The sequence below is a fragment of the Anguilla anguilla genome, chromosome 1 (genome assembly GCF_013347855.1).
Source record: "Anguilla anguilla isolate fAngAng1 chromosome 1, fAngAng1.pri, whole genome shotgun sequence".
In the NCBI taxonomy this organism is placed as follows: Eukaryota; Metazoa; Chordata; class Actinopteri; order Anguilliformes; family Anguillidae; genus Anguilla; species Anguilla anguilla.
This window is the reverse complement of record NC_049201.1, coordinates 44,183,154-44,197,204: the sequence shown is the minus strand read 5'-3', so window position 1 is coordinate 44,197,204 and position 14,051 is coordinate 44,183,154. Positions and strand designations below refer to the sequence as shown.

The window sequence follows — 14,051 nt, the reverse complement described above, 5'->3', positions numbered from 1 at the left end:
GAGAGCCGCGAAAGGAAGGCGCAGCGGCGATCGGGTGAGATCGCCACGGCAACGGCGCGCACGCTGGACAGGAGCGCCACGGCAATGACCCGCGCCGGGCAGCGAGCGCCACGGCAACGACACGCCCGGCAACAAAGCCGTGGTGGAAACGCACTGCCTGGGTGGAATGGGTCGCTGTACGTGACGTCATCACCCTCTGCATTTTGAAACCGCCGCTGAAGCTAGCGCCAAAATGAGCGTTTCGTACGCCGTGCTGTTGACGCAAACGGCCGATGCCGTGCGGTCATTTCCCAGACGCGGATCGTATCTGGCGAACCGGCCCCCGGCTCCAGCGGTTCCGCGGAAACCCTGGCAGAGCGCCGGCGTCACGTCGCCAAGAACCGCTGACGCGCTCCGGGCTTCGGGGAAACCATCCGGCCCGGGTCCCAGAGGCCCGGCGGCCCGGGCAGATGTTCGTTAGCGGTCTCCCTCGCGCCGCCGCCCCGGGTCCGCACCGACGCCGTTCGCCCTCAGGCGGCCGTCCCCGGCGCTGCCCGAGACCCTCCCTGTCCCGCCGCCACACGCAGGCCCCGCCCTCCCTCTCCGGAGAGGAGGAAAGTAAATTCGTCTCTTTGGAAGACACGCTCTCGGCAGCTGCAGGCTATCTGGTGGACGTGCTGTAGGGGGGGCGGGGCGGGGGGGGGCTATAAAGGGGGCCGGAGGAGAGAACAGCCCCCCCATGTAAACACGCTCTCTCTCCTCCCAGGCACTGTGGCCGCTGCTCTTGTTAGCCCCAGCGGAAACGAGAGCGCTTCATCCCCATTGTTATCCCAACCCCCGGTTTCCTGTATTGGCGCCCCGTCCCCCCCCTTCCCCTCTCCCCTCTCTCCCCTCTCCCCCTCTCCCTCTCTCCCTGGTCCAGCGCTGTACCTGTCAGTGGAAACTGCGGCTTTGCGAACGCGCGTGGGAGGAGAACTCACATCTGCCGCGAATTACTCCCTGGAAACGTCCCGGCCCGGTTCAGCAGCTGGACCCCGCTCCCTTGCGTCTGCAGGCCTTCTAAAGTAACACCCCTTCCCCCCCTTCCCCCCAAAAAAAAATACAGAAAAAAGATTGGGCCAATTCTGGATGGAGGGCTTGGGATGCAGTGGGAAAGAGAGAGCCAGGGGGCGGCCTGCTGCTCTGGATTACTGTGGTTGGACCGGAAAGCCTGGGGTTTACTGCGGTGCTGGAAAAGAGGGGCTGCTGGAGGGTCTCGTGCTCATTCTGTGGGACAGCCCCGTAGATCACCCGCGCTGTGACCCGCCCCGGTTTGGGGTGGGGGGGGGGGGGGGGGGGGCGGCGGAGGAGCGCGGGGGGACCGGAGGAGGAGTGCGTGTCATGTCCGTTCAGCTCTGGGTTGGCGGCTCGCTGCGCTGGTTGTGTCGAGGTTTTGTTTTCGTCTTGTACAGCAGCTGCTGCCGTGTAACGAGATCCCAGGTGGAGCCCGGGCGTTTCCGTGGCTCCCGAGGACAGAGTGACCAGCAGAATCGTCCCCTCAGGCAACCCCTTTTCCGCACGGTGGAGAGAGAATTCAATTATAATGAAACGAGAAGAAGAATATTGCACCTGTTGGAAAGAAATGACAAAAGCCCAACACTAACTTGATTTGCTGTTTGGCCCTAAACAGGCTATATTACACCATGGCTGTGATTACCTGACCATGGTCACAGATAGCAAGCAGAGAAAAACCTTGACAATGCACACACTCAGTGAGCACAGCCTGGCCATCGATAAAGGCACACACAGGCGGACCTGGCTGCCCAGAGAGACAGAGCTGCACTTCCTCACAACGTAAAATTACCGCAACTTAAGGGAGAATTTCTACCCAAAATGAATAAAAAAATATGCCCAGAATTTAAAACCACCAAAACCTCCCCAGTTTATTAGGGGAATATAGGAACTGTATTGGACTAGCTGAAAATTATGTAACATCTTGCCTTAAACACAGGGACAACCAGTTGCCGCCGCGGTTCAGCACTGCAATACTTGCAGTTACATTTATAGAACACGGCACAGATGTTTACATGTCAACTGCACCTTTGCATATATTCCTAACTGGACTACTTGTACATAGGGCCACTGCAATTCAGCAAATGTGCAATATCCTGAAGTGCAATATCTCAGCTGCCAATGTTATCGTATCGTATTGTTTTATATCTTATTGTTTTATAGGTTACAGCAAATATATACATTTTATTTATATGTTTTGGCACCTTAAATGAGTTTCGCTTGAACTCTTTTCTATTTTTAATCGCTGTTTGTGTGAATGCACCGTCAGGATTGCTACTCACTTTCGTTGTACTCTGTGCAATGACAGTAAAGAAATCTATCTCTATTCAGTCGCTTCTTTTTGCGTTGAAGGTGTGATGGTTGTCGAAGGAAAAGTTGAAACGGATATGTATTGGCTTTATCATTTGCCAGGCGCGATGGCCTTTTAATGCATCCATGCGCGGTGCTCGTTCAGCTGCGTGCCGTTAGCCACACGAGCTGGAATCGATTCGATTCGTTTGCATTCGGACGTACGGCCAGGCTCGCCGGGCGGACTTTATTTTCCATTCCAATTAACCTTCCGCTGGCGGACCAGGGGCTCGAACGACTCCCGAGTGCCAGAATGAATCCGTCTCCAGCCGCTCCGGATCCGTGAGCATGGTTGTGCCATTTAAATGGCAGCTCCGCTACGTTGTGACGCTGATGAGACGTTAAGCTGTGTTAGAGTAGTCTGTGTTCAGTTCCGTGTAACGGTGTGTGATGTCCTGTTTCCGTCTGACCTTGTGCAGGTATGCAGTCATTGCCTTTGGCTGCGCCAGCTGCCCCAAGATCACCTGCGGGCGGGACGGGTGCGGCACCGAGTTCTGCTACCACTGCAAGCAGCTGTGGCACCCCAACCAGACCTGCGACGCTGCCCGGCAACAGCGGGCCCAGAGCCTGAGGCTCCGCACCATCCGCTCCTCCTCCCTCAGCTACAGCCAGGAGAGCGGGGCCACAGGTACACACACGCACGCTAACACACGCTCTCACGTATACTCACACACACACGCTCACACACACACACACACACACACACTCACACTCACACTCACACTGACACACACGCACACACGCACGCTAACACACGCTCACATATACTCACACACGCACGCTAACACACGCTCTCACTGACACACGCGCTCACGTATACTCACACACGCACGCTAACACACACTCACTGACACACGCACGCTAACACACTCACACTGACACACGCACACTAACACATGCTCACACACGTATACTCACACATGCACTCACATGCTCACAGACGTGTATACTCACGCGCATACTCTAATGCACACACATATATGCTTGCATGTACACACACACATTCACACATGCATACTTTCATGGACAGACATACTCATATACACACATTCGTATGTGCATGCACGCACACATGCGCACATTTTGCGCATTCGCAGACGCACATGCATCTACTCATGCACGCGCGCGCACACACTCACACGCTTCACCGAGGCACCCACTCATCTGGAAGCTCAAATGACCCTCCCCCTTAAATCCCAGCCGATGACATCAAGCCCTGCCCGCGCTGCGCCGCGTACATAATCAAGATGAACGACGGGAGCTGCAATCACATGACCTGCGCCGTGTGCGGCTGCGAGTTCTGCTGGCTGTGCATGAAGGAGATCTCCGACCTGCACTACCTGAGGTGAGGACGCGCGTGTGACACGCGCGGTGTGTGGGAGGGGTTACTCAGTGTGTGGGAGGGGTTACTCAGTATGAGGGAGGGGTTACTCAGTGTGTGGGAGGGGTTACTCAGTATGATGGAGGGGTTACTCAGTATGAGGGAGGGGTTACTCAGTGTGTGGGAGGGGTTACTCAGTATGAGGGAGGGGTTACTCAGTGTGTGGGAGGGGTTACTCAGTATGAGGGAGGGGTTACTCAGTATGAGGGAGGGGTTGCTCAGTGTGTGGGAGGGGTTACTCAGTGTGTGGGAGGGGTCACTCAGTATGAGGGAGGGGTTACTCAGTGTGTGGGAGGGGTTACTCAGTGTGTGGGAGGGGTTACTCAGTGTGTGGGAGGGGTTACTCAGTGTGTGGGAGGGGTTACTCAGTATGAGGGAGGGGTTACTCAGTGTGTGGGAGGGGTTACTCAGTGTGTGGGAGGGGTTACTCAGTGTGTGGGAGGGGTTACTCAGTATGAGGGAGGGGTTTCTCAGTGTGTGGGAGGGGTTACTCAGTATGAGGGAGGAGGGGTTTCTCATGGGCAGTTCTCATTGCGTAACGTATGGAAGTTTAATGGTAAAACGCTCAGCTTTAAACTTCTAAACGAGCCGCCTGCTTGCTTGCCTCCCCCCAGCCCGTCTGGCTGCACCTTCTGGGGGAAGAAGCCCTGGAGCCGGAAGAAGAAGATCCTGTGGCAGCTGGGCACGCTGGTGGGCGCCCCCGTGGGCATCGCGCTGATCGCCGGCATCGCCATCCCCGCCATGATCATCGGGATCCCCGTCTACGTGGGGAGGAAGGTGGGTCGCGCGGCTCGGAGGTCCCCGCGGGTTCGCCCCCGTTCCGTCGCGTCTCCTCGTTAGCAGGCGTGGCGCAGACCCAGTCTGGCCCCGTCTCCCTCGGCTTTACCTGGACCTGTTTATGGAACTGCATACCTGCAGGATCCGGTCCGCTCAGGCCTGTCCACACTGCTGATAACGGCCTGGCCAGCGAGAGACTCAGTGCCTCCCTGAAGCCTTTGAACCCCTGGGGGGGCTGAGAAAATGTGATGCAGCGCCTGAGAGACCCGTGTGGACCCCTGTCTGAAGAACAGACGAGCTGGGCTTTCCCCTGGTCCGCTCTGCGCTGCTGCAGAGCAGCTGGGCTTATGGGCCCTGCTTCATATCGAGTGGCCTTGGAGCGGAAGTGAACAAATGGGGCGCATCGCCTCTTCTGCTTTCACGCCGCTTTCAGTTGCAGAACTGCTGCAATCGGCACAAATGTGCTCCTCCTTTTAAGTGAAATCAAATATCTCGGGGAAATCCACCCGACACTTCAGGACTGAAATAGGCCCACTGGCGACAGTGCTGCGAACTGTGACATCCGAAAAATATTGCATCAGCCCTTCTGTGGCTAGCTAGCTACGCTGCTGTGAACAAAACGCACGTCTCTCACACTTACGAACAGAAAAACTAGCCTCTTCACAGTTCGCTCTAAGATAAGGCCGCTGTGCGTTACTGCTGAGTAGCTGGGCTTGTTTCATCCACGGATCATTAAAATACAGTTCTTGTTCTGTGGTTTTATTTAAAGTGGCAGTAACAGCTGGGTCTCAGAAGAACAAAGTAAAAGGTTGTTTCTATTGGTTTCTCTTATTATGGGATAGGTGTAAAGATGCAGGCCCCCCCATCTGCACCAAGATATTAACCTTTTTTTAATGGCTGCTTGTTCTGAAGCAGCTCTGTATTTAAAATGCTCAAGCGTATCGAAATCTTGCCCTTCCAAGCAATAATGTTTCGACTGTACTATCATCGTGTCCACCTTAAACTGAGCTGTCTGTGATGTCATTGTCCTGCGGTTCAGGCTGTAATTATGGCAGGGGAAACTCAAGCGTGTGGGGAATGTTTGGTGCTGAAGGAAGCTCTGCGGAGGTATGACTACACCGTGCCACTTTTGGTTTCGTTTGAAACCCTGTTCTCCTTTACTTTTTTTACATAAATAAAAAATAACCCGTTTGAAACTCGGTTCTTTTTGAAAGTGTTGCGTATGCGAAGTCATAGCCAGGTTTATCACTACGGTTGATTTGCGTAGCTGGTTTTTTTTTTGTTTTGTTTGAACAGAGCTGTACAGTGAGACATTCACGCTGCGCTCTGTATTGCCCAGCCAGTATCTCGTCACTCTTCCGCTTGTCTGCTCTGCCCTTTGAGCTCGTCCGAGCATGGGCTGGGCCATCAGATTAAACCCTCCCTGTAATAATTCACTCTAGGTTTCGCTGGTGATGGGCCGGTGCATTGCAAGCTGACAAAGCTGACTGGGGCTTCCTGTAATCTTTGAGTAGGCAGCCTGATGAGAAGTCACCCAGCTAGGGATGTCAGTGGCAGGGCGATGAGTTGTTCTGACGACACAATTTTTACTAAATTATCAGTGAACCTTAAACATACAGTGAGCTCCATAGCGGTTTGGATGAAGACATTTTTTTTTTCCGTCTCCGCTTTTATTTAAGGGTATTTTTATACACGTTAGTTTTGCCTTGTATAAACGATAGCACTTTTTATAGATAGCCCCCCATTTCAGGGTACAATAACATTTGGGACTTGTTCATTTTATGTAATTGAAAGTTATGTTCAGTACTTTGTCACATATCCTTTGCACGCAATGCCTGCATGAAGTCTGATGCGTAGACATGACCACAATGCTGAGTGCCTTTTCTGGTGATGCTGTACCAGGCCTGTACTGCAGCCAGCCTTTTGGCACTTCTTAGCAAACTGTAAGCTGACCACCCTGTTTTTTGCAGCTGACTTGTGGTTTGCATCTTGCAGTGTAGCCTCTGTAGTTCTGTTTGTGAAGTCTTCCGCAGGCAGTAGTAACTAAAACATCCACGCCTGCCTCCTGAAGAGTATTTCTGATCTGTCGGACAAGTGTTTTTGTGGGGGTTTTTCTTCATTATTCAATAACAGACTACAGAGGCAAGAATCAAGCCTAGAATCAAGACTAGATACTGAAAGCTCTCTTGTGCCTGCACTAAGGAAGCTATTGAACACACCTGACTAATTAGAAACACCTGTGAAGCCATTTGTCCCAAATTGGAGGCACTGTGTGTAAAAAGTGCTATAATTTTCACGTGGTCATACCAAAATGTATAAATACCATTTGATAAAAGCTGAGGCTGCACTTCAACCATATGTGAATTGTCTGATTACAAATGTAAAACTGTGGAGTACAGAGCCAAATCAAGGAAAAAATGTCTTTGTCCCAAACATTATTGAGCCCACTCTACGTCTGTAACTTCCCGTCCAAACAGTGCTCTGTAATTGGCCATTTGGCCGAGAGCTGGCGCTTGGAGTTACTCCTTGAGCTGAGGGGGCTGGAGGCCGTCGCCTGGCCGGTAGACCTTGGCGATGCCAGTGGCAGCCGCTAGAATGGATGAATGTCCCTGCGTAGAGTTGTGACGCTGTTGGGATCAATTGGGGTCAGGTAGAGGTGAAGCACATCAGATCTGCTGTAGTGCCCCCGCCCTTTTTGACGTTGGTGGCAGTGTAGTGTAATGGGTACGGAGCTGGTCTTCTAACCCACAGGTTTCAGGTTTGATTTCCAGTTTTGGCATTGCTCTTGTACCACTGAGCAAGGTACTGAACCTGCCTTGCTTCAGTATATATCAAGCGGTATAAATGGATGCAGTGTAAAAAAACTAATTTTTAAAAGGTTTTGTAAGTCGCTCTGGATAAGAGTATCTGCTAAATGTTTGTAATGTAATGTTGTAACACTGCTCTGCCTGTTTCCCCCCCCCCGCCGCAGATTCACAACCGCTATGAAGGAAAGGACATCTCCAAGCACAAGAGGAACCTGGTGATAGCGGGCGGCGTGACTCTGTCTGTGATCGTGTCTCCGGTGGTGGCTGCTGTGACCGTTGGTAAGCCCTTTCCCGCCCGCTCTCTCTCTCTCTCACAGGGTTGCGTGACAGTCTGACAAGTTCGGACTCGCTCGCAGTGTTACTCTATTTGCAGAATGTGTCTCCAGCTGTGCACTTCCGCATTCGCTCTGTGTGTAATGTTCCTTCTCACCCCGAAGATATAGCAGATATAGCTTTCATTATAAATTCCCTTAATTCTGCAGCTAGGAAGGACTGTGCTATCGATCGACCACCTCTTTCCTGGGGGAACGGTGGACCCTAGTGTTGTACAGGTGTAACTGCACACATTGTGGGGCCTTCCTGGTCTATTGCTCCTGTTGGCTCATTATTTCTTTCTTGCATTCTCTTGCACTTTTTCTTTCGATTGTGGGATTTTGTCCAATTAATTTTATGGGAAGGTTCGGCTCGGTCCCCCTTGAAAAAGTCAATATTAGAGTCTCCCCCCCCCCCCCCCCCTCCTGGATGGATGGATGAATAAATGAACTGGTTTGTAAAATGTACCCGCTGCTTTAAGCAATGCGCATGTTAGCTGGCGCTGTGGGCACAGCAGTGATGTGTGCCGCCGGTGTGTGTGTGTGCAGGCATCGGGGTGCCCATCATGCTGGCGTACGTGTACGGCGTGGTGCCCATCTCCCTGTGCCGCAGCGGGGGCTGCGGCGTGTCGGCGGGCAACGGCAAAGGGGTGCGCATCGAGTTCGACGAGGAGAACGAGATGAACGCCGGCAACGGAGCGGCCGCCACCGGTAAGGACGCGCGCGCGGCCGTCATGTCCGCACGCTCGCGCGCGGCCCTCGTGTTCGCGCGCGTGCGGTCAGTCATGGGACTGGAGCGGTTTGGGGTGACTTCTCTGGCGTGAGGGTTTTGGTCACGAAGTGTTGCAGGACGTGGTTTCAGCATGATGCCGGTTTCAGGAAGTGCGCTTTGAATTTAACTGAACTCCCAAGCAGCCAAGCCCCTTCACTGTTATTTTATTGTGTGCTTTTTACAGATACTAGGAGAATTAGTAAAATACCAAGCACTAGCCTCCAAACATTAAGCATGCAAGGTTAAAAAAATAATTTAAAAAAATAAGAGTGGGTAGATATAGAGGGGGATACATTCTATAGTTGTAATATATCTATATCTATAACTATATCTGGTATCTCTAGTAAAGTTGGGTTAAATGGTGCTTGGGAGGTAGTGGGGAATCTGGAGCAAATAATGGTAGTGGTTGAGCTGATTCTAGCCGGAGGTATTAAACTAGGTGATGAAACAGACAGTGTAAGCAAAGTGAATATTAACATGCAGGCCAGAGGGAGCCGAGGCATGAGGGCCTCCAGGTTAGGCTTGGGGCTGGAGCGTTCTCTGAACTCCAGGGTGCGATAAAGCGTGTTGTATGGAGACACTTTCTGTAATACCTCTTGGATGTGTATCATAAGGGGTGTGGTTTCAGGGGTGGCTGCATTAGGAAGCGTGTCGTAAGGGGTGTGGTTTCAGGGGTGGCTGCATTAGGAAGCGTGTCGTAAGGGGTGTGGTTTCAGGGGTAGCTGCATTAGGAAGCGTGTCGTAAGGGGTGTGGTTTCAGGGGTGGCTGCATTAGGAAGCGTGTCGTAAGGGGTGTGGTTTCAGGGGTGGCTGCATTAGGAAGCGTGTCGTAAGGGGTGTGGTTTCAGGGGTGGCTGCATTAGGAAGCGTGTCGTAAGGGGTGTGGTTTCAGGGGTAGCTGCATTAGGAAGCGTGTCGTAAGGGGGCGTGGTTTCAGGGGTAGCTGCTGTCGTTGGGGGTGTGGTTTCAGGCATTAGGAAGCGTGTCGTAAGGGGTGTGGTTTCAGGGGTAGCTGCTGTCGTTGGGGGTGTGGTTTCAGGGGTGGCTACATTAGGAAGCGTGTCATAAGGGGTGTGGTTTCAGGGGTAGCTGCTGTCGTTGGGGGTGTGGTTTCAGGCATAAGGAAGCGTGTCGTAAGGGGTGTGGTTTCAGGGGTAGCTGCTGTCGTTGGGGGTGTGGTTTCAGGCATAAGGAAGCGTGTCGTAAGGGGTGTGGTTTCAGGGGTAGCTGCTGTCGTTGGGGGTGTGGTTTCAGGCATAAGGAAGCGTGTCGTAAGGGGGCGTGGTTTCAGTCATAGCTGCATGATTAAGCTTGTCGTAAGGGGGCGTGGTTTCAGTCATAGCTGCATGACTAAGCGTGTCGTAAGGAGGCGTGGTTTCCTGACTGTCGCTCTCTCCCTCCCGCAGACAGCACCTCGGTGGCGGAGACGCGGAACAACCCGAGCATCGGCGAGGGCAGCGTGGGCGGGCTGACGGGCAGCCTGAGCGCCAGCGGGAGCCACATGGACCGCATCGGCGCCATGCGCGACAACCTGAGCGAGACCGCCAGCACCACCGCGCTCGCCGGCACCAGCATCACCGGCAGCCTGTCGGGCAGCGCCATGGTCAGCTGCTACAACAGGTACCGCTACAGCCCTGAGACTCAGTGCCTTTCCGCTCGGTGCATTCTGATCTGACGCTCGTTTCAGTTCAGCTGGAGTGCACTCTGTGTTCCATCATAAACTATAATGCACAAAGTCTGCGACCGCAACACTTTTATAGCTGTCTCACTTTGCAAGTCCATTTGAAATGAATTCACGTTGAGAAAGGCAGGTCAAAACAAATTCTCTCTAAGGTGAACCAACCCCAAAACGATGGCGGTATGGTGGTGTAGACAGTACTATGGTTCAGTACTCGATTTTGATGGGCATTGGTGGCGATTTCAAGAACCAGCCCTGGTGAAGCCTAACGCATCAGACTGAACCCTAAACAATCTCATGTGCATGTATGACCGCTGTGGTGTCTGTTCTGTGCTTGTGCGAGCGCATTTTCAGAGATGGTATTGTGCTGATAAGAGGGATTATCATCCGATTTGTGTGAAAAGCTCCTCCTCTGCCTGACTGACGTCTTATGGCCTCTCTCTCCCAGACTGGAGGTGCAGGCGGACGTTCAGAAGGAGCGGTACAGCCTGAGTGGGGAGTCTGGCACCGTCAGTCTGGGGACAATCAGCGACAACGCAAGTACCAAAGCCATGGCCGGGTCCATTCTGGGCTCCTACATGCCTCTGGACAGGTGAGACCTGCTTTCGGCTCGGACACGGTAACGACCAGAGCTGATCGCCTGTCATCGCTTTTATCAAGCAAGCAAGCTTGGGTGCATGTGTACACGTGTGTGTGTGTGAGCTTGTGCGTGCGTGCGTACCTTAGCTTGTCTGTGTGGGTATGTGTGTACATGTATATGTGAATGTGTTAAAATGTTTGGTCTGGATCTACCTCAGCAAAAAAAAGGACTTCAACATAAAAAGGCATATACAGTATACAAAGTCCATATTCAGTGTGTGGCTCAAAAGTTGCATCTGTGCTTGTCATTGTACAGGGATGCACAGTTAGGGTGTGCATCCATCTGTGTGCATTCTGTAAGATGGAACTGTGTATTACCCATGTAACTGTGTTTTATGTGTACCACCTCAGCTGTGCGCCACTCCCACGATTTCTTAAGTGTCCCAACTAATGCAGTGGCCTCTCTTCTGTCTCCTGTACCTATCTTTGTGTGTCCTGTGTGTTTGTGTGCACACATGATGTGTGTGTGTGTGTGTCCTGTGTGTGTGACTGCGTGTGTGCTTGCAGAGACGGGAACAGCGTGGAGGTGCAGGTGGACATCGAGTCGAAGCCGGGGAAACTGCGCCACTGCAGCGGCGGCAGCAGCGCCGACGACGGCAGCAACGGCGGGCGTGGTGGGGGTGGGGCCTGCCCCTCCGGCTGCCCCAAGTGGGCCAAGGACCCGGCTCCCCCCTCCTCCTCTTCCTCCTCCTCATCATCGTCCTCCTCCTCTTCCTCATCATCCTCGGGGAAGAAGGGCAAGGGCAAGCTGCGCAAGAAGGGCGGGACCAAGATCAACGAGTCGCGCGAGGACATGGACGCGCAGCTGCTGGAGCGCCGGAGCACCAACTCCAGCGAGCCGGACTCGCCCTCGCTGAGCGACAGCGTGCCCTCGGTGGCCGACTCCGAGCTCAGCGGCTCCGACCTGGAGGGGGCCAGGGGCCCCTGCGGCCCCGAGCGCCGCGCCCAGCCCCCCGCCCACGCCCCCGCCGTCAGCCCCCTGCCCGAGGTGGAGAACGACCGGCTGGAGAGCTGCCCCGCCCCGCCGGGCCCGCCGCCCCCGCCCCTGCCCCTGGGCCCCGCCTCCCCGGGCCCCGCCCCCCGCCCCGAGGCCTTCCCCCTCTGCTACATCGCCGAGGAGACGGTCGCCCTGGCGCGCCCCAGCGGGGCGGAGCCCCTGAAGGAGGCCAACAACAACCACCCAGAGCCGGCCAGCGCTGTGAAGAACGCCTGCATCCAGACTGAAATCTGACACCACAAGTGCTGCACACGGACTCCGCCCGTCTCTCACAGACCTTACCCTCGCCAGCGTCTGCGAGCTGGTGGTCCTTTTAAGAGTTCCCACTCACCCAACCACCCCCCACACCCCACACCTCCTCACCTCCGCACCACAAGCCAGCTTTAATAATCTGTTCCGTTTCTTTTTCGGTTAGGATTGTCGACGAGGAATCTGGTAAAAGTGTCGTGTACGAGATGCGTTGAAAGATCCATTGGCTGTATTCGAATGATTGATTTGGAGTGGGAGGAGCTTGACGCGAACCAGCGGGGTTAAATAACGAGCCTCCATCCCCCCCCCCCCGCCCCCCCTCGCCCCCTCACCCTTACTTGATTGTTCGAGTCCTCGGACTGCGTTTCCCACCTCGTTAACATGGAAACGTGGGGGGGAGGAGTCAACCGGCCTGCCCGCCTTACTCTGTCGCGGGCGCGCGTCCTATTCGCCCGTTCGCTTTACGTGCGGGTTTTCCCCGCCCTGGCCGAGCTCCTCGGGGGGGAGCCCTGGAGCCCTGGGGGCCGCGCGCGTCACACTTTCATAGGGACCAGGCGTCGCCGTTTCCTTCCCCTCCACCGTTCTGTAAAGGACGAGGCTATTTCTGTGAAGCTCATGATTCTTATTTATTGTTTGTTCGTTCGTCGGGAAACGATGGTTGACGGAAGCCAGCCTTCTTGCGGAGCGCGTAGAGTTGTTGTTTGGGAAGTTGTACAGAAGGAGGTTCACACTGGCTGGTCGAAAGCTAAACCCGGTCCTATCTCGGGGGAACCCACAGTTTGTGCCCGCTCGCCTGCTGACCATGGGGGGGGGGGGCAGGCAGGCACAGGTGTTTCGAGAGAACGAGAGTCTGCAGGTTAAAGAATGAGGGTCAGGAAGGCCGCTGTCGGGTTTGGCTTTTTGGAGAAAGGGGCTCGGCTCCCTCTGGATCGCTTCGTGCAGAATCCTGACACTCGACTTTCAGCTGGAAGGTTTCCCGAAGGCTGACGCGTTCATCTTATAGAGTAAGATTGTTTTTTTTTTCTTACCTTTTTCGCATCTTCATTGATTCATGGTGCCTTTGAAAATTCCGCTGTTCTTTTTGTACGTTTCTTCATTCTGTGTCTTCAGAACTTTCAAAACAAAACGAAACAAAACAAAACAAAAAAAGACAAAAAAAATTCAAATATACCTTCAGCCGAATGTCTGTCTGAATGCCGTCAGGAGAGACGCTAGTAGTTATTTCACATACTGTGGTAGACATTAATGAATATGTGACTCTTGAATTGCCTACCAAAGACAGCCCTCAGGCTTATTCCTGTAACCCTTGATGACGTCAGCTGGCCAACGTGCGCTTTGAAGGGGGCGCGGTCAACAAATGGTAGAATGGGGGGGAAAAAAAACAGATTCAGATTCAGGAGTACAGACTGCTGTTTTACGCACGCTCACGAGAAAAAAAAAAAAAGCTACGCAAACTTCTGAGGCCAGAGAAAAGGCTTAAGGCACCTGCACTGTTAATCCTAGTTCCCCATATACATGTACCGCAATGCACAAAAGCGTACGGGGACACAGACGATTGGATGAAACTTTTTTTTATTTTATTATTTTTTATTTTTGGGTCCTGTGATTTCCTGTTCCCATTCAGATGCTGCTGAATGATAGCTCCAGACTGAAAAAAGAAAATGCCACAAGCTGCAGTTTTTTCCCATTTGAGACCTCCCCCCACCCTGATTTTATTTCCATTTTGTCACAACCCCCCCCCCCCCCCCCCCATATTTCGTTACCATACTTCAAACACTAGTGCCAGGTATAATTTTTAATTTGTGCAAAACAGCTTAAGGTATTTGTATATTTGTTTGCTAATTTGCTTTACAATATGCGTGTAAATGCATATCTCAAAAATAAAAAAAATGATAAAGAAGCCTTTGTGTTTTATCTCTCATTCAACAGGCAGAAAGGTTGCAAGTGGTTGACATTTTTTTCCTCGTCTGATAGTGGCTGTATTTGAACATGCAGATATGACTGCAGGCATATGCATGTAGAGAATTTGGTATTAGTACAGGTTATCAGTACAAGGAATAA

The 14,051-nt window shown here is 53.0% G+C and overlaps 1 protein-coding gene across 1 annotated transcript in view; it reads left to right on the top strand.

The window, feature by feature from the left end:
- Positions 1-13,890, top strand: part of rnf19a (ring finger protein 19A, RBR E3 ubiquitin protein ligase) — a 50,738-nt gene extending 36,848 nt beyond the window's left edge. The window contains exons 3-10 of the mRNA XM_035412742.1: positions 2,799-3,007; positions 3,580-3,724; positions 4,375-4,537; positions 7,509-7,623; positions 8,205-8,366; positions 9,834-10,047; positions 10,554-10,697; positions 11,252-13,890. Coding sequence (XP_035268633.1) covers positions 2,799-3,007; positions 3,580-3,724; positions 4,375-4,537; positions 7,509-7,623; positions 8,205-8,366; positions 9,834-10,047; positions 10,554-10,697; positions 11,252-11,975 — 1,876 coding nt within the window. The 3' untranslated portion in view covers positions 11,976-13,890. The remainder of the gene's footprint in view (positions 1-2,798; positions 3,008-3,579; positions 3,725-4,374; positions 4,538-7,508; positions 7,624-8,204; positions 8,367-9,833; positions 10,048-10,553; positions 10,698-11,251) is intronic.
- The last annotated feature ends 161 nt before the right edge of the window (positions 13,891-14,051 follow it).